At 41.0% G+C, this 25,940-nt stretch overlaps 2 protein-coding genes across 3 annotated transcripts; both read left to right on the top strand.

The window, feature by feature from the left end:
- The first annotated feature begins 1,890 nt into the window (after positions 1-1,890).
- On the top strand, positions 1,891-12,533 carry LOC125284948 (alpha-endosulfine-like). Of its 2 annotated transcripts, none has more exons than XM_048229118.1 (3): positions 1,891-2,543; positions 9,119-9,244; positions 11,106-12,533. In XM_048229118.1, exons 1-3 carry the CDS (start codon positions 2,487-2,489, stop codon positions 11,274-11,276), a joined length of 354 nt encoding a protein of 117 aa, XP_048085075.1. In that variant the 5' UTR covers positions 1,891-2,486; the 3' UTR covers positions 11,277-12,533. The 2 variants fall into 2 exon arrangements, with proteins under 2 accessions (XP_048085075.1, XP_048085076.1); XM_048229119.1 differs by having other exon boundaries at positions 1,896-2,543; positions 9,122-9,244.
- A 5,543-nt stretch (positions 12,534-18,076) lies between these two features.
- mcl1a (MCL1 apoptosis regulator, BCL2 family member a) lies at positions 18,077-25,699 on the top strand. Its single transcript, XM_048229111.1, has 3 exons — positions 18,077-18,668; positions 19,501-19,751; positions 20,040-25,699. Exons 1-3 carry the CDS (start codon positions 18,215-18,217, stop codon positions 20,154-20,156), a joined length of 822 nt encoding a protein of 273 aa, XP_048085068.1. The 5' UTR covers positions 18,077-18,214; the 3' UTR covers positions 20,157-25,699.
- The last annotated feature ends 241 nt before the right edge of the window (positions 25,700-25,940 follow it).

Below are 25,940 nucleotides of genomic sequence, written 5' to 3'. Positions count from 1 at the left end.
AGGAGTTAAGAGACCAAGAAAGATTTTCGGTGATGTGTACCCCAAGGAACTTAAAGCTAGACACACGTTCCGCATGTAGCCTACCTACCTGAAAACCTAACTTATTTTACTGAAGTAAAATGATGCTATTGTTATACAAGGATACAAGGAAGTTTATTGTCACATGCATATAGTTACTGGAAGTATGAAATGCAGTGAAATTATGTCTGGTGTCAGCCTAATTGTGCATTAATGGGGGGGGGGGAGTGCTGTAGAAGAGGGATTTAGTAGATTAAGTGGCAAGGGCTGCATAAAAAGGTGGGGGAGGATTGGGATTGGGTGGGGGGCACCAACAAGGAGCACCCAAGAGCAACAGGGGCAAGGAAAAACTCCCTTACCTTGGGCAGATCCACGGCTCAAGGGGCTAACCCAACTGCCAGGGGTCTTGGTGTGTGTGTTGGGGGGATGACAGGGGAGATGGGATAGTGTGCTGTGTATGGGTAAGCATCTTATGTTTGGGTAAGATCAAATATTCCGTAAATGTGTCTACACATACACACACACACACACACACATACACAAGCCCCTGTTTAAACCTAAACCTTAGGGAAATAGGGCATGCCTACATTTCTGCATCCTTGTCTGGAGGCGTGGCTGTGAGACAGTGTGATCAAAGATTCTAGAATCTTTGGTGTGATTGAAGGCTACAGAGTGCAGGAATTTGAGTCCTGCATTGCTATGGCAACATTCACAGTGCAGTTCTATTAGTTTCATGACACTAGCCCACAAGCAGCATAATGACTATCCTGCAATCTCTAATCAAAGTGGTTTCGAAAAAAAAAAAAAAGGGGGACTTTGCTAATTTATGTTCAAATAAAAAAAGAATCCAACTTCTGGGACAGTCCACAGTAATAAAAGACAAAATGAGACAATCCAACTATCCATTGTCTAATAAGTCTGATCTGATCTGTTCAATCTGACTTTCCAAGCCCCACCGAAAACAAGAATTAGTGTTTATACCTTGCAAATACAAAATGAACAATTAAATGAAGTGCATTTAGATTTACATCTTGTACAGCAACAATAGAGTTCAGGCTAAAATAAATTGCATGTATTGTTTGTTTATATCATGACATTCATCACATTCAGCGACTTCTAGTACAGTACAGAAGTCATCATGAAATAAGAATATTAGAATATAGAACTTTCATTTCAAATTCATTATTTTTTATTTATCATTTAGAAAAGAGTGCTGTTTAAACCATAAACTGTTCTATATATACAGTCTATGGTTTAAACACACCAATCAACACGTCCACAGTAAGCCAATGTGCTTACGTCAGAGCTGAAATGGAGGTTGAGGTGTAATGGAATGCCTCACACCTCTCTTTAACCAGTCAGAGCCTGAAAAATGCAGGCCGTGAGAGATGCCGACGTAACAGTGACCAAACTAATCGCAGAAAACAGGCCCTTCATGGTCCCCCACCTACAAGAGAATCATTCATGACAAAAGGTAAAATTCCAGATAACCCAACTATCAGGCTTGGTCTGTCTGACACAGCATTTCAATAAGAGAGCTTTTAGCCTACTACCTGCCATGAATTGCCTCAGTGAATTAGGCTATTCCCAACCCAACAACAACAACATTTTTACATTTATTAAGCACTTTATTAAGGCACTCAAAGCGATACTGTGAAGTGACCCAACCCAACCCAAGAGTCACTAGGCTATACAAATATTGTGGGGAAACATCTCTATCCTACTATTCGGTTTTTTAATATTCAATTTTATTCTTATAAATAACTTATACACTTGTAGGCTAAAGGTATTTTGTTTTACATACAATGAAGCAAAGTTATTACCTTAAGCTATTATTCTTTTTATGATTAGGCTATTATTTATTTATGGCTGGCTATAATAAGGTATAGGCCTTTGGTCAAGAAGTGTCTGCTAAATGTAATGTAATGTAATACATAAATTAATAAGCATCATTGACACAGACTCTGAAAAACGGACTTTGACATAGGTCTTACAATAGTAGAGATTGCTGAAGTAGGCTAATGTAGGCCTAAGTAAAAAAAACACTCATGGCCTAACTTCTGTAGGCCTACAGTGTATGATTCCTTGATGATTTAGGCCTACACCTGTCAGATGATGAGACATGTCGATTTCTAAATGCAATGTTTGGGCTTTTTTTTTATCTAGGCAACACAATAGAAAAGAGTAGCCTACATAATAGTGTGTTTTCCTTAAATGCCAAAGACATGTTAATAAAATTGTACTCTCTTCCTGGCGGTTACTTTTCCTCATTGGTGAACCTCATTGGTGAATGTATTTGTCATTCATCCTTCCAACGCCTCCTTGCGTGACGTCAGATGTGTCAATCGCCATTTTGGAATAAGAATAGGAATATTGTACAGGAGTGCCGTGGGCTGAGGGCAGAGTATATATAAAAGCTCCCTTTTTCAGGCGACGAAAAGGCGCTTTACCGTTTCCCAAGTAGAAACATGTCGTCAGAGAATCAAGAGTCCGAGGCGCCATTGGAGTTCGGAGAGGAGAAACAGGTAGGTTTTATTGTGCAGCCTACCTTGAACAGAGCAGGGCTTTGGATGCCAGCTAACGTTAGCTAGCTGTAACGTTAAGCCTGCTACGTCGCTTATTTTAAACCAATGACTTACTGTCACAGTACCCTGACATAGAATTAAGCTGAGATGGGTGTATTGATTGTAATATTGCGTCCTAGCCACGTTTTATTACCTGTCGCCTTATTGTGAATGTGTAATTACATGTCGTGACATCGAGCTAGCCCATATACGGGCAAGGCTCGGATATCCTGCATTAATGCACAAGTTATCCTTTCCCATATTGCAGGTTAGGTGATCAGTCGCAAAAAATCGTTCCCCTCATTGGTCAGTGCTGTTGTCAAGCTTCAGAGGTGTCTTCCGGTTATGATGACTAAAAATTTCGTGCGCAGCTCTGCGATGTTGATCCAGTTCACAGGAACAGTGGAGGAGAGAGTAGGCGTGATTGCTGCTGTTGAGGCTCTTGGTGTCCAACTGCATTAGCAGGCTGAGATGTCAAGTACACGGTCTCTTGAGTGCCTTTAGGGCGAGAAACACAGCAGAATATCGGGATACTGCTGCTCTTATCCTCAAATACAAGTACCAATCAATGTACATAACATTCTTTGAGACATTCTTTTATTCTTTAAGATGGCTAATGTTCTACACATTCTGCAAGGCCTATGTTTCTGCCTAAATATCAGGCTTAATCAATAATCCCATAGCCTCAGGTGACTGTATTGGTCCAAACCCATAGACTACCTGCCATCTGAGTGTCTTGCAAGGTAAAGGCACATTCAATGCATTTGACAAGTAGCAACCATAGTCTTCCATAGTATTGTTGTTACCACTTTCTTACCAAATGCTCACATCACTGATAAGTTGTTGCTCGTCAGACACCCTAAATGCACAGTAACTCAGCTAAGCGGCTGCTAAGCTACATAAATCATAACTGCACTGCATCAGCAGACACCCCACAGTTTACACCTCTCCACAGCTCAACTACCTGATCTTACTGCACAGAGTGCTCATCAGTAGAATTCTAACCCTATAGAAGGGTAGCCTGTAAGCTCTAGAGTGTTGATGCCATTCTAAGATCTAAGTATAGGCTTGTTGGCGTCACCACATGGCACCTCAACAGTACCTAATTACCTTAATATTTCCTAACTGTCAGGTTACAGTGTTTTACAGTGCAGAGGGAACCTCACTAACTACCATCAATGTGTAGCACCCACCTGGTGCTACCCACTGTTACATAGATGTAGTTTACTATATTGACAACCTACATAAAAATCCCAACTAAAGAATGGATAGCGCTACCATAAAACAGAAAAGCCCCGACAGCCATCTTAACGTTTATAACGAAGTCTGCCTGAAGGCTTTTGGCACAGCACATAGTGCTCATGACATGACCTTATTTTGTGTAACGGTCTCTTAAATATTTTACCTCCCCTGCAGTTGAAGCAGACTTTGCAGTCCGTGACAAAATCATGACGGTGGGCAGGGCAGACGTATGCATGCATGCATCATCATCATGCATACGCATTGTTTTTAAAGCTGGAGTTTTCTCCGCAGTGACTTGTTGCGGACGCAGTGGCCGTGCTGCTGAGAGAGAGAGAGAGAGACCTCCAATACTCACTACTGACAACATGTGGCCTGTGTACAGTCTGAACAGACAGACTCTTCAGTGTGCCCTCAGTGGGGAAGCCAAAGAACCCAGGAGAGAGAGTAGCCTGTGTCTCTGTGCTGTAGTGCTGTTTTCTCTCCAGCTGGAAAGTGACTTGTCCAGACTAAGATTTATTTCGCATAAATGGTTAAAGTGACCTGTCCAGTCTGTGTATTTCACAAACATGGTTTAAGTCAGGGGTTCTCAAACTTTTGGTTCCAAAGACTCCTTGTGAGGGAGAACATTTTTTCGAGGAGCCCCTCATAATCATAGCAATTAAGCTTATGCCATTTGTATTCTCTGAAGTTGTGGCTAGGCTCACTATCCTGTGTTTTCTGGCAGGTGTGCAACTTGGTATTTTGTCAACTTTGGATATTCCGTCACTTGATGATGTGGACTGACTCAAACATTTCTCCACGTTCATCAGCTGGCTATCTGGCAAATAAAACAACCTAACAAAACAACGTCTTAGAGATCTTCTAAGTATAAGTATAAGTAGTCTTTTGATCCTGTGAGGGAAATTTGGTCTCTGCATTTATCCCAATCCGTGAATTAGTGAAACACACTCAGCACACAGTGAACACGCAGTGAGGTGAAGCACACGCTAATCCCGGTGCAGTGAGCTGCCTGCAACAACAGCGGCGCTCGGGGAGCAGTGAGGGGTTAGGTGCCTTGCTCACTTCAGCAGTGAGGGGTTAGGTGCCTTGCAAGGGCACTTCAGCCGTGCCTACTGGTCGGGGTTCGAACCGGCAACCCTCCGGTTACAAGTCCGAAGCACTAACCAGTAGGCCGCGGCTGCACGGTGTCACCAAACCATGTATGTGAAATACTCTCCCTGCTCCCCCGCCCACTTTCATGAACATGCATAGTTTGTTGGCTTTTGAGGTTATGGCTTTTCATGGTGCTTCAGTCAGGTCAGATCATGAATGGTACAACCTCGGGAGTGTTGAAGCTAAGCATATGTAGGGGGTCTATACCTTTGTAATATATGAGCCAGGTATACAGCAGGGTTTCTCAAACTTTTTCAGACCAAGGACCACTGAACCAATAAAAAAACTCACAAACCACCTAAAAACAGTTGATCTACTTCAACAGTATATTCCACAATAGGCCTACTCACTGAACCACCTTGCTTATAGTGTCAGAGGACTCGTATGATTTAAATTGCCGCAGCTTACATAGGCAGTGTTGCAGAACTGTTTTGATTTACATACAAGTTGGTTCAATATTGCAAACAACTCATCTATATTATATTTTACCAAGTCTGCTCTCGGACCACTTGGAATAGCGTGCGAACCACCAGTGGTCCCTGGACCACACTTTGAGAAACACTGGTATACAGTGAGGGACTATGTGGGTGTGGTTTCTATTGTGATGATGACTTGCTAAAAGTGTTCTGAGTTCCAAGGTCCATGATCATTCAATTCAATACTTCCTCTGTTGATATTTAAGGATGATTTGTTGCTTCTGTGTTGAAATATGACCAGCATAAAGACAAGTAACTCACTATTCCCAAGGCCGTTATCAGCACAGTAAAGGTGGAATTAGTCCCAGACATGTTAATCATTCACCTGTTTATAGCAGTGTTGTAAATATTCTGTACCTTGCTCATTTGTGTATCTTATCATAAACTCATCCGCCCACGCACCGTCACCCTATCTTGGAGACTTCTCATGTACTGAATGAAACACCCATTCAGGTACTAAAATAAACAAACGGCAGCAACGAATAAACTGGACGGTAACACTGTTTATGCAAAGGGAAGTGTTAGGCACACCTGTCCTGCAGCTTACCTTGGTGTAGCCTATATAGGGTGCCATCTGTCCCTCGCTACAGCTTCTAAATGTATGCAAGGCCGATGTGCTGCATTTGGATGGGTATAGGTTAGCTAAGGCACTTAATGCCATGAAGGAGGGATCATCCTGTTGGATCTGTAAAGCTCTGTACACAATAATGCAGCAGTCACCCTCAGGGACTTTTAAGCACCTTGTTCAAAGGACATTTGCACAGTTAGGGTCTGCAGCAAACCCCACCACGAAAGCCCCCTGCTTTTGTGGCCTTCTCATTTCCTGCTCTTGCTTATAGCTGACTACATCCAGGCTTATGAAGGGGCTTTGTAACCAAAGACAATCTCAGTCATATGTGGGGCTGGCTTAAGGGTCTCTTGGCTTTAGAGTAGGGCTGCAAAATTAATAGATTTTTAATTGAAATCGCAATTTAAACTAATGCAATTAACTAATCGCAAAAAAGCTGCAATTAAACGTGCAGCTTGCAACTCTTTCCCAAATGTTAATCTTGTCACATCTGTGATTTTTATATTCATGTCATCCTCCTTGTGTGACAGACAGTGAAGCTCACCTAGTGTTGTACTTCTCATGCATTAGGCATGCTTACAAATCAGAAGTGGTTCAACTTAAAGCGATGGCATATTGAACTGAATCTTAATTAAAAAAAATTAAATGAATATTACAAATCAAATCGCAATCACAATATTGGTCAGAAAAATTGCAATTAGATGTTTTCCCCAAATCGTGCAGACCTACCCTGGAGGCTGCCGTCAGATGAAGGAACACCAAAGCGACTGTTCTGACTTGCTGTGTCAGTTGTGTGCTGTTGTGTATCAGGACGCTTAGACCACCTTCCTTAATCATGCTAGCAAAGAAGACTTTGAGTGCTACCCAGTGCACGTAGAGATGGTAATGAAACTAGCCTCACTAATAAGGGAGACAGGAAGCTTATTAATCAAAATGTTTGGGTGAAAACAAAAAAAGAAACATTTAAACTTTCATAAAAAAGGTGTGCTGCTCAATCTAGCACTTAGACCAAGTACAGATAGACCTACTAGGCTTAGTTTAACTGTCTGTCTTTTGTTTTCAGGCCAGGCCAGGCCACTGATAGATGGGATATTGTTCCCTTGTGGTCTCAATGACATACAGTAGATAGATGACCAGAGCTATGTGTCAGTCAGCCCAGTGTCGGCTTCTGCTCTGCTGACTGGCGAGATAGGACGGGGTGAGGCTCGTTGGACGTGGAGATAACAGGGTGGCTCGCCAAAGAAGTCTTTTATAAACCATGGACATCCGATTGGTGTGCCTTGTGGTGTAGTATCATCTTGTCAATGCAAATTAATACCAACCACTAAAGGATGGCATAAAGGGTTGGCTTGTCTTTTACCTTTTCGCTGTAGCAGACACATTCAGACCTGGCATTGTGTAGCCTAGTTTTGAAAAATAAAGTAGACTAGACTGTCCATTTTAAGGCAGTAACCCAGACATGTTGAGTATTGAGGCAAAGCTCTTTGCTACAATATTGCATTTACATTTATTCATTTAGCAGACACTGTTGTCCAAACTGATTTATATATGTCAGCTATATTTCAAGGGATTATATTGACCCCGGAGCAACTTAAGTGCCTTGCTCAAGGGCACAGCGGTGGAAGCCAGGAATTAAACCCACAACTTTTGACTGCATGCTAGCTCCTTAACCAATCCACTACCCAGCCCCAAGCAACCTTGGATGATATAATGTTTCGATGAACCACAACCCAGGGGTGCGTTTCCCAAAACCATAGTTGCTAACCTGTTAGCAACTTAGTTGGTTGACAATGGGAAATTGCATTGCAACCAACAAAGTTGCTAACTAATACTATGGTTTTGGGAAACGCGCCCCTGGTTGATAAGGGTCAGGACCAACACCCTTATCACGGAATCATGGCAGAAAGGACTTTCGGAAATGGCTGCACCTCAGCTTAATAGCTCTGAATGAAGGGGGTGGGGGTCGTGGGGGTGTAAGCGAGGCAAAGCTTTGTAAAGGAACTTCCCCCATCTGCATATGTTGCATTCACATGTCAACTAGCCTGTTATTCTCATGGTATTTTATAAGGCCTCCTCACACACAAAGTTAAAGGGGAACTATGCTGTTTTTTTTAGCTTAATTTACCTTAACCATAACAGCTTCGGGGTCATTGGGATGGTTATATGACTTTTTCCGGGTTGAATGGTGGCCTTCTCGCTTCCCCCTAGCGTCTGTGGGGAAAAACCACCCTTGGTCCGCGTCTCAAGTCTCGCTGTCTCACGATGTAACAAATTGCTTTACGCCACTACAAACATGTGCCAGGCACCAGCTAGAACAAGGTAGCGCTGGAGTTTCTCAGACAGATCCGGTGAAAAGAAGCAGAAAGTGAGTAAACCGTTGTCAGAGGAACAGGGAAAGAGGACAAAGTAGACTGACCGAGCGAGGAGTGTCGTAAAATATCTACTCTGAAGTTGTAGAGGGAGCTTTTTTTTAATTAACAAGCATGGCGGAGCAATGGTAATGTCACCGGCTGATGATCGGTCGACCCATGTTCAATTCCCGAATCTGCCATTGCGAGTCAGTGATGCTTTGGATTAAAGCATCTGCTAAATATCAACTTTAATTTAAACTTTGTCGATTGGATAAAAAACACTGCTATAGGAAAGCTCATTCATTGACACTACACAAGTACACGATAAAAACAGTTCGGCAGCGATATAGGTAACAGGAAGCTACGTCAAGGCTGGGACTCTGAAATGGACGAGACCTTTCCAGTGTACTGAAATCGAATAAACCAATCACATGCAACCAATATTAAATTCTGATCTATGTTTATTACTTAACTTCGACTTACTTAACTTCGACTTGCGTCTCACTTCGCTCTGGCCACAGTGCGTATGTATGCACTGTCGGCAAAATATGCTGTCAAACTCGTACCCATAAAGTCAAACGCGTTCCAAAAATGTAAACAATAGGTTTCAAATAAAGTTTCAAAGACGCTGTGTGTTATCGTGATTGACACAACCTGAGGTTGTATTTTAAAATTGTGACAATAATTTCGGATGAAATTTTTGAACTTGGTGTGCATGTGGCCGTTAATAAGCATCTCTGTCCCCAGCAGGACTCCCAGGAGAAGGACGCCAACCCAGTGAAATCAGAGGAGGCCAAGCTCAAGGCCAAGTACCCCAACCTGGGGCAAAAGCCAGGAGGGTCAGACTTCCTGATGAAGAGACTACAGAAAGGGGTAAGGGAATTGTGCTTGGAACTTAGGATTGTTCAACCTTATTGCACTCTCTGGGTTCTAATTTGGAACATAGGATTGTTCAACCAGAGACGGTTGATAAAGGATCTTTGGTTCAACCTTATTGTACTCTCTTGGTTCTAATTTGTATGACACTTGGGCCCTAATTTAAAAGGGGACAAAACATGTTAAGAAGGGTGGTCTAGATTCATTTTTATCTGCCTTAGCATAGATTCTGTTCTTTGACGTCAGGGTTAATCACTTGTGTCCTACCACCTGCTGTTTGATGAAAGGAAGATTCAGTGGCAGCATTTATTCATTTAGAGCACCTCACATTTCAAGGACTCACTTTAAACAATGCACTCAAAACACTGTCAAAAGAGTGTTTTTGATCATTTATCACAATGCTAAGCTTTGGTATGATTCAACACACACACACACACCACTTATTCAACTATCACCTCACATAAAGGTTTTACATTTTTACGAGAGGAACCCAAATTTCTAACCTCTTCATGTAGTGGCTTTTCTTACTCTCCTCATCACTACTAGTACCATACAAGTAAATTATCCACGTGCAGTGCTTTGCCACTACACACCAGAGTATATGCACACTAAAATAAAGCATTGCACTTCCAGCCCAAAGCACATTCTCTGTGAGAGGAAAATTGTGAAGTAAATGTGGTTAGAGTGCACTTTAAAAATGAAAGTGGAAGTGCCTCGGGCTTTCTCCTCAGTGGTTGTCACATCCCCTCATAATTGCAAATGGTGCGATGAGACTTAGTGAGTGTGTGAGGTACTGGCGCTGCCTCTGCATCTGTTGTGCTCACACTGCTACAGCGGAACTGCAATTAAAGGTGTAGGTTTTTGAACATTCTAAGTTCCGCAACAATTGAAGGTTCTAAAATTCTATGTTGAATTCAATGAACCCAGATATTCTTTAGAATGTTAATTTCCCAACATTCCCGTCACACCGGTGTGACGGTACTCCTTTAAGGGTTAAAAAATGCCACTGTAGCAAAACAACCTGGTGTATCTGAAAATGTTTAACATTAGATGGTTGTTGCTATGAATTTTGTTAATTGTCTCCTTAATGGAGTCTTACCAGTCTTTTTAAATTGTTCACTGTTAAATTTAGCTATTGTATTGTTTTTATTTGTATGTCGCTTTGGACAAATCCCATAATCATAACACACACACACACACACACACAGATAAACAAACACACCATTACCCCCACACACACACTTACAAGCAAACACACACACACACAGATGAACACACACACACACATACACACACAGAGATAAACAAACACACACACACACCATTATCCCCCCACACACACTTACAAGCAAACACACACATACACACACAGAGATAAACAAACACACACACACACCATTACCCCCACACACACTTACAAGCAAACACACACAGAGATAAACAAACACACACACACCATTACCCCCACACACACGCTTACAAGCAAACACACACACACACACACACACACACACACAGACAAACAAACACACACACACACATACCATTACCCCCACACACACAGTCTACATACACAAAAGTAGGGGATGGAGTAGGTGATGGAGGTTTGTATTTTAGTTGGATGACTTGTTACATGTATATATAATTGGATGTTTTCTTCCCTCTTGTTTGTCAGCCTGCAGGCCTGTGACTCATAAGTTTACAGACTTTTGATTCATTATATGTTTATCTCTTCCTCTATTCTCTTTTTTATTGTCTTTCTCTTCTTTCCACTTCTGTCATCTCTGCCTCTTTCACTTTTTTCCTCCCTCTCCCTCCCTCCCTCCCTCCCTCCCTCCCTCCCTCTCTCTCTCTGCAGCAAAAGTACTTTGACTCAGGCGACTACAACATGGCCAAGGCCAAGATGAAGAGCAAGCAGTTGCCGGTGGCCGGTCAGGAGAAAGGGCTGGTGACCGGGGACCACATCCCCACGCCGCAGGACCTGCCTCAGAGGAAATCCTCTCTAGTCACCAGCAAGCTGGCTGGATAAGAGCAGAGTCACCCACCTGCCACCCCCCCAAACCCCTATCCCTGTACCCCCACCACTCCAATTGAGTACGCCCCCCCCAATACTAACCCCAATGCCTCCCTTCCTCCTTCCACGCCCAAACCCCACCTCCCCACCGGGTTCCTTATGAGTGTCTTGAAGCAGGGTGCAGGTCCCACACACTCAGCCCATTACGGAAGATGATGGATAGATCGACCCCCCCCCCCTCAGTGTCTCCTTCCTCAGATAGTAACGTTAACTCTTCTCTCATCACTGCTGATTGTGTCTTCTTGCCATTTTCGTCCCTTTAGTTAAACCCTCCCTATGACCATACTGCCTCCACCACCACCACCAAACTCAACCCTTCCCTGGTCCGCCACATACCTTATAGCATCAGATTGTCTTTTAAAGCTGTAGTGAGATATAGAGGTGCACAGGTACTCCTTATCAAAGGCCAATGCGTTCTTTATTCAAATAAACTTAGGTAGAATTCAAAATCCAGGAAACACTTTAAAAGTATTTTAAAGATAAGACTTGTACCGTACAGTAATACTTTATCCAGAATAGAAGAGGCAGTGACGCAAAAGTTATGTGTTTTTGTTTCAGAAAAGGGATTTTTTTTTGTTTCTTCCTAAATGGCTTGATGTGTCCTCCCAAATCTTTTTTTTGCACACAGTTGGCCATTTTGGCCAGGCCTATACAGTTATCGCTTAGAAGATTCCTGTTTTGGCTTAAACAAGGGCCTTAACTTGTTCGTTTAACCACGTTTATTATCTTCTTAATATGAGCTCACCAACTCTTTTTGAATACAAACTCAATCTGACTGGGATGTGCATTGCTTCCAGTCATGTACCTATGGCCGAGACCAGTGCACCTCTAGTGATACTTTCACAACCAAATGTAACCAATGTTTTCCTGGATACTGGCTCTGTTGCAACACATGTTTGTTGTTGGTGTGCCGTGCAATATGAGCTAGCATCCTGTCCCAAGAATTTAAGGAACCAAAGAGACAGGGACGACTAGACAATGGAGAAAAACAAGTGTTAGCAGGCCAACTCAAGGACTGACTGTTCCTCAAGGCCTGTCCTTCAAACCAATCGGGATCACCCTTATGCAATCAGAATGTGCCCAACTTTGTGTCTAGTTGTTGGGCATGTTTTGCTGGTGCTTGCCTATCACGCCAGCCATGTTCATATGTGCCCCAAGTGGTTGCTGTTTTGGCTGTATGACCCAGATTTACATATGTCATCTTTACCCACCAGTTTTCTGAATCTTCATTTCTGAATCTTCATTAAGAAGTCATGTGTGTGTGATATTATATATATATATATATATATATATATATATATATATATATATATATATATATATATATATAATTGTGCAAAAAATTGTGCATTCAACATGCATCATATATATATTGAATGCACATTTTTTTGTCTAAAACTTGATGTGGATAAAAAATGATTATGAATTGGTAGAACATATGGGACAAAGACTAATCATAACTATATGATATTTATACAAATATTCATGGACAAATCATAAATTCCAAAACAAGCCTGTCACTAAATCTGTAATCAGTCAGATATGTGAGGCGGTATCACTCATATTAACATACCTTAGAAATAAATACCTACTTGATAAGACGCATTCCTGTGGGTGTGGAAAGAACTGGTGATCCTAGGGTGAGGAATGGCAGAAATGAGAGCAGTTTCCCCACGTCATCGTTGCTGCAGATGCAGCCAGAGCTTCGGTGTCCCTCATCCCCCATCCCTCTCTGACCCGCCCGGCCGGGCATACACCGGGAACAAAAAAAGAAAGGGACGAGGGGAGAAAAGGAAGAACCCTAACAAGACTGTATCTGTGCTGTACCATACTGGGCTGGGACAGGCAGCGTTCTTTATGATCACTGCTTCTACTGTTGTCATGACTACTACGCTTTCTGTTGCTGCTCTGAACGAGATGGGTGGGGGTGTGTGTGTGGGGGGTCACGCAGTCGCTGCCAGGAGAGTGATGCGTTTGTGTGAGTTCAAGACGTGACCACAGCCGCTGGGAGAGCACAGTGAATGACCTGAGTCTTAAGTTAGAGAAGGAGCTGTTTACTCCCGTTTTGAGTTGTTATTATACAGTGGGAGTGATCGGAGCACAGAGTGCAACATCACGTCTGTCGCTAATGCTGAGTGAACAGTGGCGGGTAATTCTGATATTGTGGGTGAATTGAAGAGCTGATGAGGATGATGATGATGATGAGGATGTCATGGCTGTGGTAAGTAACAGCAGGTGCTGTTACCATGGTCACAAGCATTTGGTGGGATGGAAACTGCTGATAGTAATGTGACGGAAGTTGATTCAATAGCAGACACACAGGAACATCTCAGGTGTTTAAGGCAGCATGGACAGCTTTGAATCACTTTAAATAATGGATGTCAGTATATCCTTGATTACCTGAGACAGGAATTACCCCTAATGCTTAAATGATATCCCTGCTTTTCGAAAATGAATTGAAGGTTCTAAATTGCTAGTGTTAAATATATTCAATAAGTCTCCTGAAACAAGTCATCAGCTTGACTTTCCATGCCTGTCTTTGAAAATAGCCTAAATGCCTTCCCCAGCACATTTCCACTTTATTATATTGACAAGATTATGAAAAAGGTGAATATTACCTCATGTTTTCAAACCTACAGTCTAAAGGGAGAATGAGATATTGCAGCCCTTTCTTTCACAGCCAATCATTTACTAGGCTGCCATCTATCTCAGCCAATTATAATATTGGCTTTTCATCAACCAATCATCAGCTGGCCTGCTTGTTTCATATCCAATCATCAGCTGCGCTGTCCAGCAAGCCTTGGCCAGCCACTATGTTGGCAACTGGGGTGGGCAGCAAACTCAGAGAATCTTTCCCCCTGAATTCTAGAGATGTCCAGTTGACAATGCACGCCCAGTAAATGGAGTTAAATGGAAAGATGGCAAGAAACCTACCTAGTGGTCAACTTGTGTGCAATGTATCAAAGGTGTACAAGTGATTTTGCTCTCGAGAGAAGTGAGATGGGCTTTGAGAACTGGGAAATTCAGAGAGAAAGATGATGTGTGATGTGAGTGTATATATTTTTTTCTGCCATCTGCCTTAGTCCCAGCCTCATGTAAATAGCTGTTGTTTCTCTTTTGTTTTTTGCTTCTGTAACACAAATCTGTTGGTTTTTTGGTTTCACTTTTGCTCAGTCTTTCGTTTTTGTGTGTGTGTGTGTTTTTGTTTTCTTCTCTCTCTTTTGTTTTGACTCCGCTGCTCCCATGTTAACCTGTGTGGGCAGAAAAAGCAGGAAACGAAAATAAAACCGCCAAGCATATACCGCGCCCAACAAGCACAGCAATCGGCCTTCAGAACCCTCCACAATAACTCACAAGGGAATCGGCCTATGTGTTTATTTATTGTGTGAACTCCGAGTAAACTGGAATGTATAGCTGCTATATGTAAGGAGAATTGAAAGGTGCTATACGGAATTGATTAACACACAGGGGTCGACCTTGGTGCATTTCTCACATGCTTTGGCTGCTTAGTTCAGGGGAGTGCCATCTTAGGCTCTGGAGGGGCCAGCCATTAGAGACACTTCTGCATTTGTTTATGGGATCATTGGTGGCCTCTGGTCGGATGCAAAGCCTCGTTGGGTGGTCAGTTGGGGAGAGCTGTCCAGCTGTCTGACGTTAGCAGAGGCTATATATGTAGTATGGACACACCCACACACACATGTGTTTATAACTCTATTAGTGACAGAGGTGAATCCAGTGATTCAGTGAACAATTCGATGAACAGATAATAGACATATCCCATTACTCTGCATCTGGGTGTGTTTAGCGTCTTTGGAATGGCATAGTGTGAGCCAATCAAGAGTCTGTCTAAAGGTCACCTTGTGTCTGCACAGACAGATGGAACAGGCCTCTTATTAAAGGTGTGGCTACAAAATAGGACAAGCTAATGCTTTATCATTGCCCCTGCAGGATCTCTACTACACTACTTGCCATTGTGAAACAAATGTTTTTGTTTTGTTTTGTTTCATTTGTTTTTGCTGTTGAATTATAAACACACTACTGTAACAAACAAACTGCAGAATTGTGCCAGGAAAGGAGTGAATTGATGGACTGGAAATGGGACAAATATGGTAAAATGTAGAGAATGTCTAATAATGTCAGTGTGGAAAGGACTTTTTTGTCAGTATTTGAAATAAAATTTTACATGAATTCTCAGATTTGTCTGAATTTTTTCATATGGACTCCTGCAATGCTGACTGTGTTCATCTGCATGGCACCGTGTTTACTTGGAAGTTGTTTTTGTTGACATGCAGTATGGTACCACTGTCATGGTGTACTTTTAAATATAGGGGTCTGTTTCTGGGGCTTACATCATGTGCTGTGTAGCGATCATTTCCTTCCTGAGGTAACATGAGAATCAGCACTGTATCGCAAGCATTATTTCAGTCTGACAGTAAACCTGGTGTCATGTTATAGAAATGAGCCAGTATCAGCATTGGCCAATAGAGGGCAGAATCTCTGGAATCTCAGAATGGGCAGGATACTCTGCTGTGGGGTTTTTAGCAGAGTTTCCAGGGCCAGGCGTAGGATTTGTACACCGTCTTCAAACCCACACTTGAAGAATAAATTTGACAAATGCAAAGATGAACTGAACTGGTTAGGATCCCACACAAAAATCCAAGTTACATACGGCAAAGAGCATCAGATGAGAAAACACACCTGACATGTTTTTGTTTTGTTTATTTTGTTTTCTAAGAAAATAATGTCCCATAGTTTATGTCCCTCAACAATCAGATAGTATATTGGATTGTCTTCAGATGCAGATGTCTGATTTTGTTTTAAAAACAAATATATAGGAAGTGACATTAAACACTAGGCCCATTTGGATAGATCTACAGTAGTTGTATGCCTATGCCAACATACAAGTTGTTGAATGCACACGACTGTTGCTATGGCTTGTGTATTTTTGAAAGCCCAAAAAAACAAAACAATAAAACATTCAATACCTTTAAGGTTTTGTATTTGTACTGGATAGATCAAAGGGTGAAATTCTGATTCTGGTGTGATCAATCAAAGGGTAAAATTCCTTTGCTGTGGATTTCAGATCAGGTTCAGGCATCAGGGGTGGCTTCCTAAGTTCCTTTTTTCTTCTAGAACAAACCAGAAAGTTTTTGCTAGGTTTCATTAGTCAGATGAATGAAGAAAATGTGTGGTTCCGCCGACACTCGGTAAAAGTATTTTTTTTTAATATTATTTATTTAATTCCAGACAAAAAGGACAGTGAAACCAACCCAGGCTATTTCAACCATCTTTAAAAGTTAATATAATAATAATAATCAATAATAATGAACTTAAGTTAGTAAAATATGTGTTCTCTTGTTGTTTTCTTATTCTATTTCATTTTTGCACTCAGTGTAGAAGACATTTTACTGAATTATGCCCATATTTTACAAAAATGAAAATAACAGCACAATTTAGTAAAATGAGCGTATGTTTTCTGGATATACACCAAAAATATCTTGCAATGATCCCTCAGGGTTCAGCAGATTGATGATCATGGTTATTGTTGTACTTCACTTTGGACATAAGCGTCTTTTTCATAATTGACCATTTTATGATAAATGCATCAAATAAACTCATAAAGGGGTCTGGTCAGATTTAGAATTATAATTTTTAAAAATAGCGCACAAATATGGACATTATTAGATGGAAAATTATAGAAAAAAGAAACTAACAACTACTAGAGTTAGATATTTTGTATTCATCTTTTTTGTTAAGTCAAATCAGTTTATTTTTATATTGATGTTAAATTGTACAGGCTATACTATAATAACCTACTCCCACCATAATAATATGAAAAATCAATGTAGATGTGAGTGGAGTGTGGGCACACTGAAAAAGAAATAGTAGATAGCCTACTACACAGAAAGGTAGAATAATGAATTAGGGGTACACAGAACCCAAGATTCCGTTTTGGATTCGGCTGAATCTTCAGGATTCAGATGCTGCCAAATTTTGTTTTGTCAACCGAACCCTACTTAGCAAGGCTGTAATCATAATGTAGGCTAATTTGAAAATATGCCTTTGCTATATTTACTTCCACCTTCAACCTTAACTCGCTCAGACATATCTGTCCCCAGCACTTTGAACCTCATTCTGGTGCCTACAATACTGCAAAATCCAAATTTGACGGCCCAGGGGCCAAATCCCAGGCGCCTATGATTCTAAATCTGATCAGAACCTGCCCTGCTTGATCATCCTTAAGCACACTATGTGGATATTTGATTACGTTTATATAGTATATTTAGTATTTAGTATTTTAGTATTGTTTATCTTCTTCTGTCTCTATTGTACAGTGGAGTTTATATATATGCATTACTTTTTCTGCTGTATGTGCATGTTGTGTGTGATGTCTGTATGCTACTGCAACCTTGAATTTCCCCTTGGGAAAGTATCTATCTATCTATCTATCTATCTATCTAGTTTGCCTAATTTGTAGCCTGGAAAAATCCACTCATTCACAAAGATCTAGGTGGGCGGAGCCAGGCTACCAAATTTGATGCTTTTATCACAGTGATCAAGCTCAATTTTTTTACTTAACTGGCCCACTATCTGCCAAGAACCATAACCATAATCCAAACCATATTTTAATCAATAACCTCATTCTACGTTTTTTTCCTAGTGGACGTGGGAAAAGGCTAATACACCAATAGGCCTACCAAATAAGGGTTTTCCTGCTAAAGACCACGCCCCATAATTGTTTATATATATAGCAGGTAAGTCTGGTATGTACTTCCGCTTCACTCTACTGTCGAGTGTTGTCGAGAACGTCACTTCATTCTACAAGATATTTTCGAGTTCTTACTCTTTACATAATCTTACCTAATATTTACTTAAACTCATCGACAGTAGCCATGAGTCGTTCAACAATGAAGCCCAACAGCGTTGGTGTCGTCGGTTTGCTTTGTCCTCTCACGGTTCAAAATGGAGTCGTGAACAACAAGGTCCGTATGGAAGACATCGGAGCGCCCTCTGCAACCGAAAATAAACTGGATGATTGTACTAATGAAGTGGATAAAGTTGGTTCACCCAGAGTTTCACTACCTGTGAGAAAAGGCTTAGGGTTTGATAGTGGTTTTCACAGTTCGGATGACGATGGATCTTTACCCACATCTCCAGATTCTCAGCCATGTCATGTATTCCCTACGGAGGACACGGAACTCCATCGAGAAACAAGAGAATTAATCTTGGAGTTTTACCGGAATTATACAGGGCTCTCGGGACCAGAACGGTGTCGACATAAAGCCATGGGAACTATGAGAAAAGTCGTCCATCAAGTCTTACTAAAGCATGAGATCGCATTCAAAGGTAATTTGAGCCATAACTTCACATTGTGGACTTTGCTTCTCAGACAAACTGGCAACATGAGAAAATCCCTTTCTAGCTGACGCTAGGCGGAAGTAGCTTTACTGATTTTACTGAGCTTTATTGATTTAGCGCGAACTTTATTCAAGGTTAACATTAGCCACACTGCTGTTTACTTTAACGTTATTTTTTGTGTAATTTTGTGTAATTGACTTTAAGTCTTAATCCAGATGAAGAACTTGAATTTCCATAGAAAGTAACGATATACTCGACCGTGGTTGTTGTCCAGCCTACACATTCAAATATTTAGAGGAACCGATCTAATCATTCCAGCGAAACTTCGTCATTTCGAAAGTTTGCTTCTTGGAACTAGAGCCCAAATTCTGCGGAAGTGCCTTATCAGGGCATTCAACACACACAGGAAGCTGCGATCCACGCAAGCGCAAACTAAGACGTGCGTCATATCGCCACTTTTGTGGTGTTTGCTAACAACAGAACATACAGAGTATAACTTAAAATAAATAATATAGTATAATTTGGGGAAATTGACTAACTCGTTGTAAATGGTTTCTGGAGTACATTTTGTTGTCAGTTCCAACTCCCAACCCAGAGTCCGTTCAGTCTAATTCATAATCAGATGTGAGATTTCACGGCTTACTTGTGTTCATGGCACACTAAATAGTAGGCCTACGTTTTTTTTTTTCTGTTCACAGTGGTATGATGCCATATGGATTAATAATATACCAACAAAAATATGTCCTTGATCTCTGTAAGAGCACCCCATGCCTTTCTACCATATGTGAATTAATGGTCATCTTATTTCTGTTGTCTGCAGGTATGATGAAGAGGGTAGATCTGGACCACATTGATGATGGTGTGTCATTTGTGAGAAGCGTGGCTGAGAACACATTCAAAGATGGCGTCACAAACTGGGGTCGCATCGCCACCTTGGTGGCCTTCGGGGCCACGCTCAGTGAACACATGAAAGGGGCCGGACGACCAGAATGCGTGGAGACTGTAGCTAACGAGATTTCCTCATACCTGGCCACCCAGAAGTATGACTGGCTCTTCAATAACAATGGATGGGTGAGTTACCCTGATACCATGTAGACTATCGACTCAAGCAACCGAAATTGAGATTGAGGCATGATTTTAGTGATTGAAGACTAATAAACAGCGTTTTGCTTGTATCAGTTGATCTGTAGTGTAATTTTTCATGGGGCCTAATGTTGGTAGATGAATGATTTAATTCCTTGTTAAGATGAAGGGCCCATATCCAAGCTCCAGGCCCCATAGTAGAGGAACATTTTAGCCACTTTTTTTTTTTTTTTGTGACTATAGTTAAAGTTTGCTCCACTACTTTGTTCTCTGCAGCATGGGTTCGTGAATTTTTTCCATGTGGATGACCCGGAGGTTGCGGTGAGAAACACACTCATGGTGTTTGCAGGTCTCGCCGGCCTCGGAGCTGGACTGGCCTTCCTGATAAGGTGAAAGGGACTTTTTCCATCCTCCTCACCTCTCCATCCTGGCCAATCACAGCACAGAGTTGAGGCCGGTGTAGAAATGCTGGGATCACAAGGCAAGCAAATGAATGAATGAAGATCGTATATACACTTTAACCATCAAAGATGTGGCAGTGGGTTTGATGTCTGCCTGTCTTCTGGCCTCTGTGAAGTCAGGGGCAGGTTTGTTTGCACTCTATGAGGTGTCTGAACCCCCCCCCCATGTGTCGGCACACCCAGTTACAGCGCTCTCTCTGTGCCTCAGGTCGTAGTTACCCGGAAGATGGCTTCTGCGGTAGTCGAGCTGGCCCCAGTGGAATCAAACTCTTTTGTGGCGTTTGACTTTTTGCTGTTTTTGTCAGTAGTGAAATTATTTTTATATGTAATGTAAAGTTCCAGAATCTATTCAAAGTTTAGTGTGTTATCTCATCCCTCCAAACCCCACCAAATCTCTACAGTTGCAGCCATCTCTAATGGATAGCCTGGTGTTAGTTTCGTGCGAGGCACAGACTTCTGTGTTTGTTCCTGGCTGAGTCACAAAAGGCTGTTCTGTATAATCTTTCAGCAGCACACATGCTCAAGTCTATATAAGTACTGAGGTGAGAAACACAAGTCTGATTCATTTAAGGTTGCTGTACACTGTTTATTTTATTTATGATTCTGATTATGCGCCTTAAATCAGATGGTAGATTGTAAAAAAAAATACAAAGAAACTCACAAAGATCAATAAATGAATATATATATATATCTATATATATATATAGATATAAATATTTATATTTTCAGTAAAATAAAAAAAACTTTATTTTGTGGAAGAATTGTTGTCTGGTGTTTTCGTCATTCACTTTGCTGTGGTTAAGGAACTTGGTTTAGAAGCGGTTTAGACCAGCAGGATGAAAATGGTACGCCTCCCTGTCCAGTCCTGCTTGGTGACTCAGATTCCAGAAATGTTCCATGTGTGTGAAAGGGCACTCCTCGTGAGTGCCACGTTTACATTGTGGTTATTGGTCAATGGTCTTGTCTCAGATTCACACAGGTATGAAATTACGGAAACTGAAATGTTATCTCTGGTTATTTCAGAACAATACAAAATGTCATTGTGTAAAACTAGGAGGTTTTTTTTTTTTTCTAGAAAAGTCTGTCATCACAAAATTATCCTGGTAAATGTGGAATTCTTCATTAATGTAAAGGCTATTGCGCAGAAGTTGTGGCAAAATGTTTGTGGTAACCTCTGTATGCTCGTGTGAGTATGTGGAGTTTGTGGAATGCATGAGCGACGCCTGGGAGTTTCATTACAGATAAAACTTTAACATGGCTGCTGGCGGGGGAAGTGCCAAATCCATGGCCGACACCCCCAACCGATGAGGAAAGGCCAATCATCACATCATCTCAGACGAGTCTTCTGCTTCTGTAAACACACATGAGAAGGTCTGGAGAAAGGTTTGGTGATGCCTAATTCCTTGAAGTACACATCATAGTCATGAAGGTCTTCCTGTTCACTTTTTCCACTGGAGGTGGTGCTAGCCTAGACAAGGCCTTATGACTATACCTGTAGCTTCTCTAGCAAGCTCTGTGTTTACTGTTTAAGGTGTTGCCACAGCAACACATTTTAGGGGGGGGGCACAGATGGTGGCGGCGGCTGCTCCTCGAAAACCTCAAACGGTTACTAAGGCAAACGTTAAAGCTTCACGCAGCAGACAATGCTCTCTGGCTCTGCAGCCCACTTCCTGTAACTATGATGCACCCGTTCCTGCGCTCTTTTTGTCTCTGACCCACAAACCGCTGTTTGCAAAACTGTTGAGGTTGATGTTTTCGCAATTCTCAGAAGCCTGTAGAGTGTGAACCGAAACAGACACCCAAGACCTTTCAGTAGTTATGTAACCTACTTCTGTTTTTTTTTTTTTGTTTTGTTTTTTTCTCATACATCACCATGGCTGGTTTTTTCCTCTCTTACCCCATTATCTACGTCAACATGAAGTGTTACATTTCTTGATTGTTTTGGTGGACGTTCACCCACTGTAGTACTCTGAAATGCCCACCACAATCACTTGAACCATGTTTGTAGGCCATGTATAACTTAGACCACTTATAATAGTGGTATATATAATACTTATAATGGCTTATAACAAGACCAAAATTAATATTAGCATATGTATTTTACATATTTACAAATTAAGTGCCTTGCATGTTGATCATTTGCGTTTAGTGATGTAGATCTAACAACAAAAGTTTGTTCTTCACATAACAGTTCCACAAATCTGTTTTCCTCCTCTGCATTGTGAAATATCTTTACTGAGCTTAGTAGGGGGTCTGCTTTTATTATACAATGTTAAATGCTGTCGATTAGATTGGTTGATGTGGCATTGCTGGTACTTGTGTGCATGGTTAAATATAGCATCCTGAAATGTACATGTAAATATCATGGTATAGATTTGTTACTGTTATTGGATGCTGTTACTGAAATGTATAACCTCTAGACGTTCAGAAAAAGACATGTAAAACCATCTGATCTGCTTCCATTTTGTGTTGCTGGCACTGGTAATTGTGGCGTTGTAAAATAATTCTGCTTTTTAATGAACTTATGAGTCAAATTCCCTGTTTTACTGTGTAGGAAGTGTCATTTAAAATGACTCACTGGTTAAATAATGTTTAACAAATTATTTTTAAGTCATAGTTGACTTTACAAGCCAGACTGAGACATGCTACCAATTTGAGTTGATCTTATCTGGCTATAGAGTAAACATTGATGTGATGGTCTCACCAGATGGAACAGTGGGTTTCTCGCAACAGCAGCAAACGCAAATACATAATCTTTAGTATTACCTGTGACGCAACGTTTTTACAGAAGTTGGGTCTTATTGGCATTGTTTGTTTTCGGGAGTTTACAATTAGCAAGAAAACTGTTGACCAATTCTTCTGGTCTTCCCAGTACTAGATCAGGATTAGCCATTTCCCCTAAGGCAAGATGACATTCAACCACAAACATTCAACACAATGAATATACCTGCTACAGTTGTGGACTCACATTTAGTATGAAAAGTAGTTGCACTTTATGCTGTCATACAGCTGTTTGCCTGGCAACATCCACATTGCTCTGGGAAAAACATGAAGGGTGGTGCCCCCTTACTGGGGAACCAAAACAAATGAGTCAAACGCTTGGGTTTCCCACAGTCAAATGGCAGTCACACTTCATCACTCCATCGTCCCACAGTCTAACTCTTGACGCTACAGCCTACATTCGCAGGTCTCCACAATTTCCTGTTTCAGAAACACCACTCTGGCTAAGACAATGGTGTATTTTAGTTTTCTGACTCCTTACATAACCTCATCAGCCAACCCAATGGGGAAGTGCAGACAGGTTAGCAGTATGGCACTGGGGATTTTTTTTTTTGGGGTGGAGGAGGGTTTATTTTCAAATGTGTGTAGATGAGGTACCCCCTCCCTTCTCTGAAAGGGTGTTTTTGCACATCACTAACCATTTGGAAACACAAATATTCTCTCAGTTTTAGGTTTAAAGTGTTGTGCCCCCATTTCACACTCGGTAACCTATAATTTGTTAACTATTCCAGATGGACTATTACTGTTGTGATTGTCTTGGAACTAAAGAAAATAGACTGGCTGACTCAATGCTTTTGCCCTGTGAATCTATAGCCTAAGCAGAACTACTCCAGGAAGATTTGTGTTCAAAGGTCATTTCAAAGGGTTTCAAATGATCATTTCAGTTTTTTTTTTTTTTTTTTTTTTTTTTTTTTTTTTAATACTTTTTTTGTAAACATAAGGAACATCAGACACTAACTAACTTTCATTTAGAACGGTAAATGTTACTGATCTCTAGAGTCGTTCTTTAGAGATCAGTGAGTAAATGTACGGAGTATTTCCTGGTACATTATGATTGGTCTATGCTCTTTCTGCCTGCGCCCTAGCAACAGCATGCCCCAGAGGCTTTAAAAAGCAACAGAAAGCCAGTTTCTCAGAAGTCAGCTGACCAAATTCTCTGATAGTCACATGACCAAAGTTAAAGAGAAGTTGAAAGATTGTGATGTTTACAAGAAAACTTTACCGATATGACTATTTGTCATGACTACCAATGTTTTCTCAAATACTCAGTAATTTCATTAGAAATGTAGCCTTGGTAAAACTTCCCTTATTATACTGCATACTAAATTATACCAATTATACTAAATATAATTTATAACCACATGTATACCTTTCAGTATATTTTATGAATACATATGTAAATGACATACAAATCTACAAATGCAGCTGGTGTTATTTCTGGCCTATCTTTACAGAGTCCCTCATTGTGTTGTGCTGTGGAAAAAGTAAGCCTATAAGGAGGAAGAGGAAGCAATGTGCTGAGCGCTTGTATTTGATCAAGGTAATATCAGCCATGTCTATGCTTTGGCACGTCTATAATTTCTGTTCTTTTTCGCATCAGTCGTTCTGTCTCAGGACACAGAGAAACTACAATGGCCTACTATAAGAATGGGTGCCCTTTTATATTATAACAAAGTTATAGCCATACTAAAACCTAGTTCCAGATGACTCCAGCTTATGCACCTTTTCGGCAAAAGTATAGTTAATGTTCCACATAGACTTCAATTAATGTATTGGCTTGTTCTAATTTATTCATACACACACACACTGACTTCTCTGCAGACTGTCAAACAGTTTCATATTGTGACAGCCAGTGAACTTCGAAGCATGGCACCCTTTCCTGTTTGAACTTGAAGAATGTAATTTGTAGTCAACTCTACACAGATGTCAATTAGGCAATTTATTATTGCATACATTTATTCTTATGTCGGGTCAACTACTTTTGCTGTTTTCATACAGTGCATATGTATGGTATTGCGATTTCAAAATGTTTCAGTTTTGGTTTAAATCTAAAAAGGACCTGTGCCTGGAATGCACCACAAGATGTGTTTACAGGAACTACTTTTTGGTATCATCAAATTAATTTTTGACGCTATACGGAAATCTGAAGGAAGGATCATTCCTAATAGCTGTCCAGGTTATATGCACTGTGTAAGTCAGCCTGTTGTCCAGGACTTGCCTTTGTGGCTGGTTTTAGACCAAAACTCTTTTCTGTTGGTTTAAAGTAACACGTTTAAAAAGGTAGTCACCCACGTAGTGCAAGCATTGCTGGTTGCAGTGCAAATTGCTGTGCCCAACTTGCTTTTCTTTGGTGTGTGTGTGTGTGTGTGCCTTTGTGCATGCATGGACACTTAAGGATGGTGTGGGTCCTGGAATACTCTCCCCAGCTAGCAAGACTCCTTAAGGTAAGCCCTTGCTTTCTGAAACAGTTTTCTTTTCAGTTTTAATATACTGTAGTGTACACGTTTGTTTCATTCCTCAGAGTGCCTGTCCATTAGTCAGCTCCACAGTGCCACCTCTTGGATGCTTTTGAGATAACATGTTATAATAAACCTTTTTTTTTCTTCTTTGACTGAACCAGTGTTTGAGTTTATTTGAGGTCAGCCCTCATCAACCCTTTCTGTATGTATTTTCCCAATAAATAAGTGGCTGTGATTCACGTCTCTGGCGTAGTGATTTCAAACCTGTCTCCAAAGTCTGGTTTGCCAATTGGGTTCTAGTTTAATATTCTCATGGGTGAAATTCTCAATGATTGACATTGTCTGATTAAATAGGTAATAGCTCTCCTTACTGCTCATGCCACAGGTGCAATAGCAGATTATAACTGTTTTCATACAATAAAAGGACTAAAAGCAATAACAAAATAATTTTGGAGTGAATCATCCATTTTGACATT

Source organism: Alosa alosa, chromosome 20, assembly GCF_017589495.1.
Source record: "Alosa alosa isolate M-15738 ecotype Scorff River chromosome 20, AALO_Geno_1.1, whole genome shotgun sequence".
Taxonomy (NCBI): Eukaryota; Metazoa; Chordata; class Actinopteri; order Clupeiformes; family Clupeidae; genus Alosa; species Alosa alosa.
The sequence above is the reverse complement of the archived record's forward strand: the minus strand, read 5'-3'. Positions and strand labels throughout refer to the sequence as shown.

Excerpts from the sequence above, each read along its gene's own strand:
- LOC125284948 (XM_048229118.1), top strand. The coding sequence starts at position 2,487 with ATGTCGTCAGAGAATCAAGAGTCCGAGGCGCCATTGGAGTTCGGAGAG. Across the intron at positions 2,544-9,118 it reads AGTTCGGAGAGGAGAAACAG|CAGGACTCCCAGGAGAAGGA; the intron begins GTAGGTTTTATT and ends CTCTGTCCCCAG. Across the intron at positions 9,245-11,105 it reads TGAAGAGACTACAGAAAGGG|CAAAAGTACTTTGACTCAGG; the intron begins GTAAGGGAATTG and ends CTCTCTCTGCAG.
- mcl1a (XM_048229111.1), top strand. The coding sequence starts at position 18,215 with ATGAGTCGTTCAACAATGAAGCCCAACAGCGTTGGTGTCGTCGGTTTG. Across the intron at positions 18,669-19,500 it reads GCATGAGATCGCATTCAAAG|GTATGATGAAGAGGGTAGAT; the intron begins GTAATTTGAGCC and ends TGTTGTCTGCAG. Across the intron at positions 19,752-20,039 it reads TCTTCAATAACAATGGATGG|CATGGGTTCGTGAATTTTTT; the intron begins GTGAGTTACCCT and ends TGTTCTCTGCAG.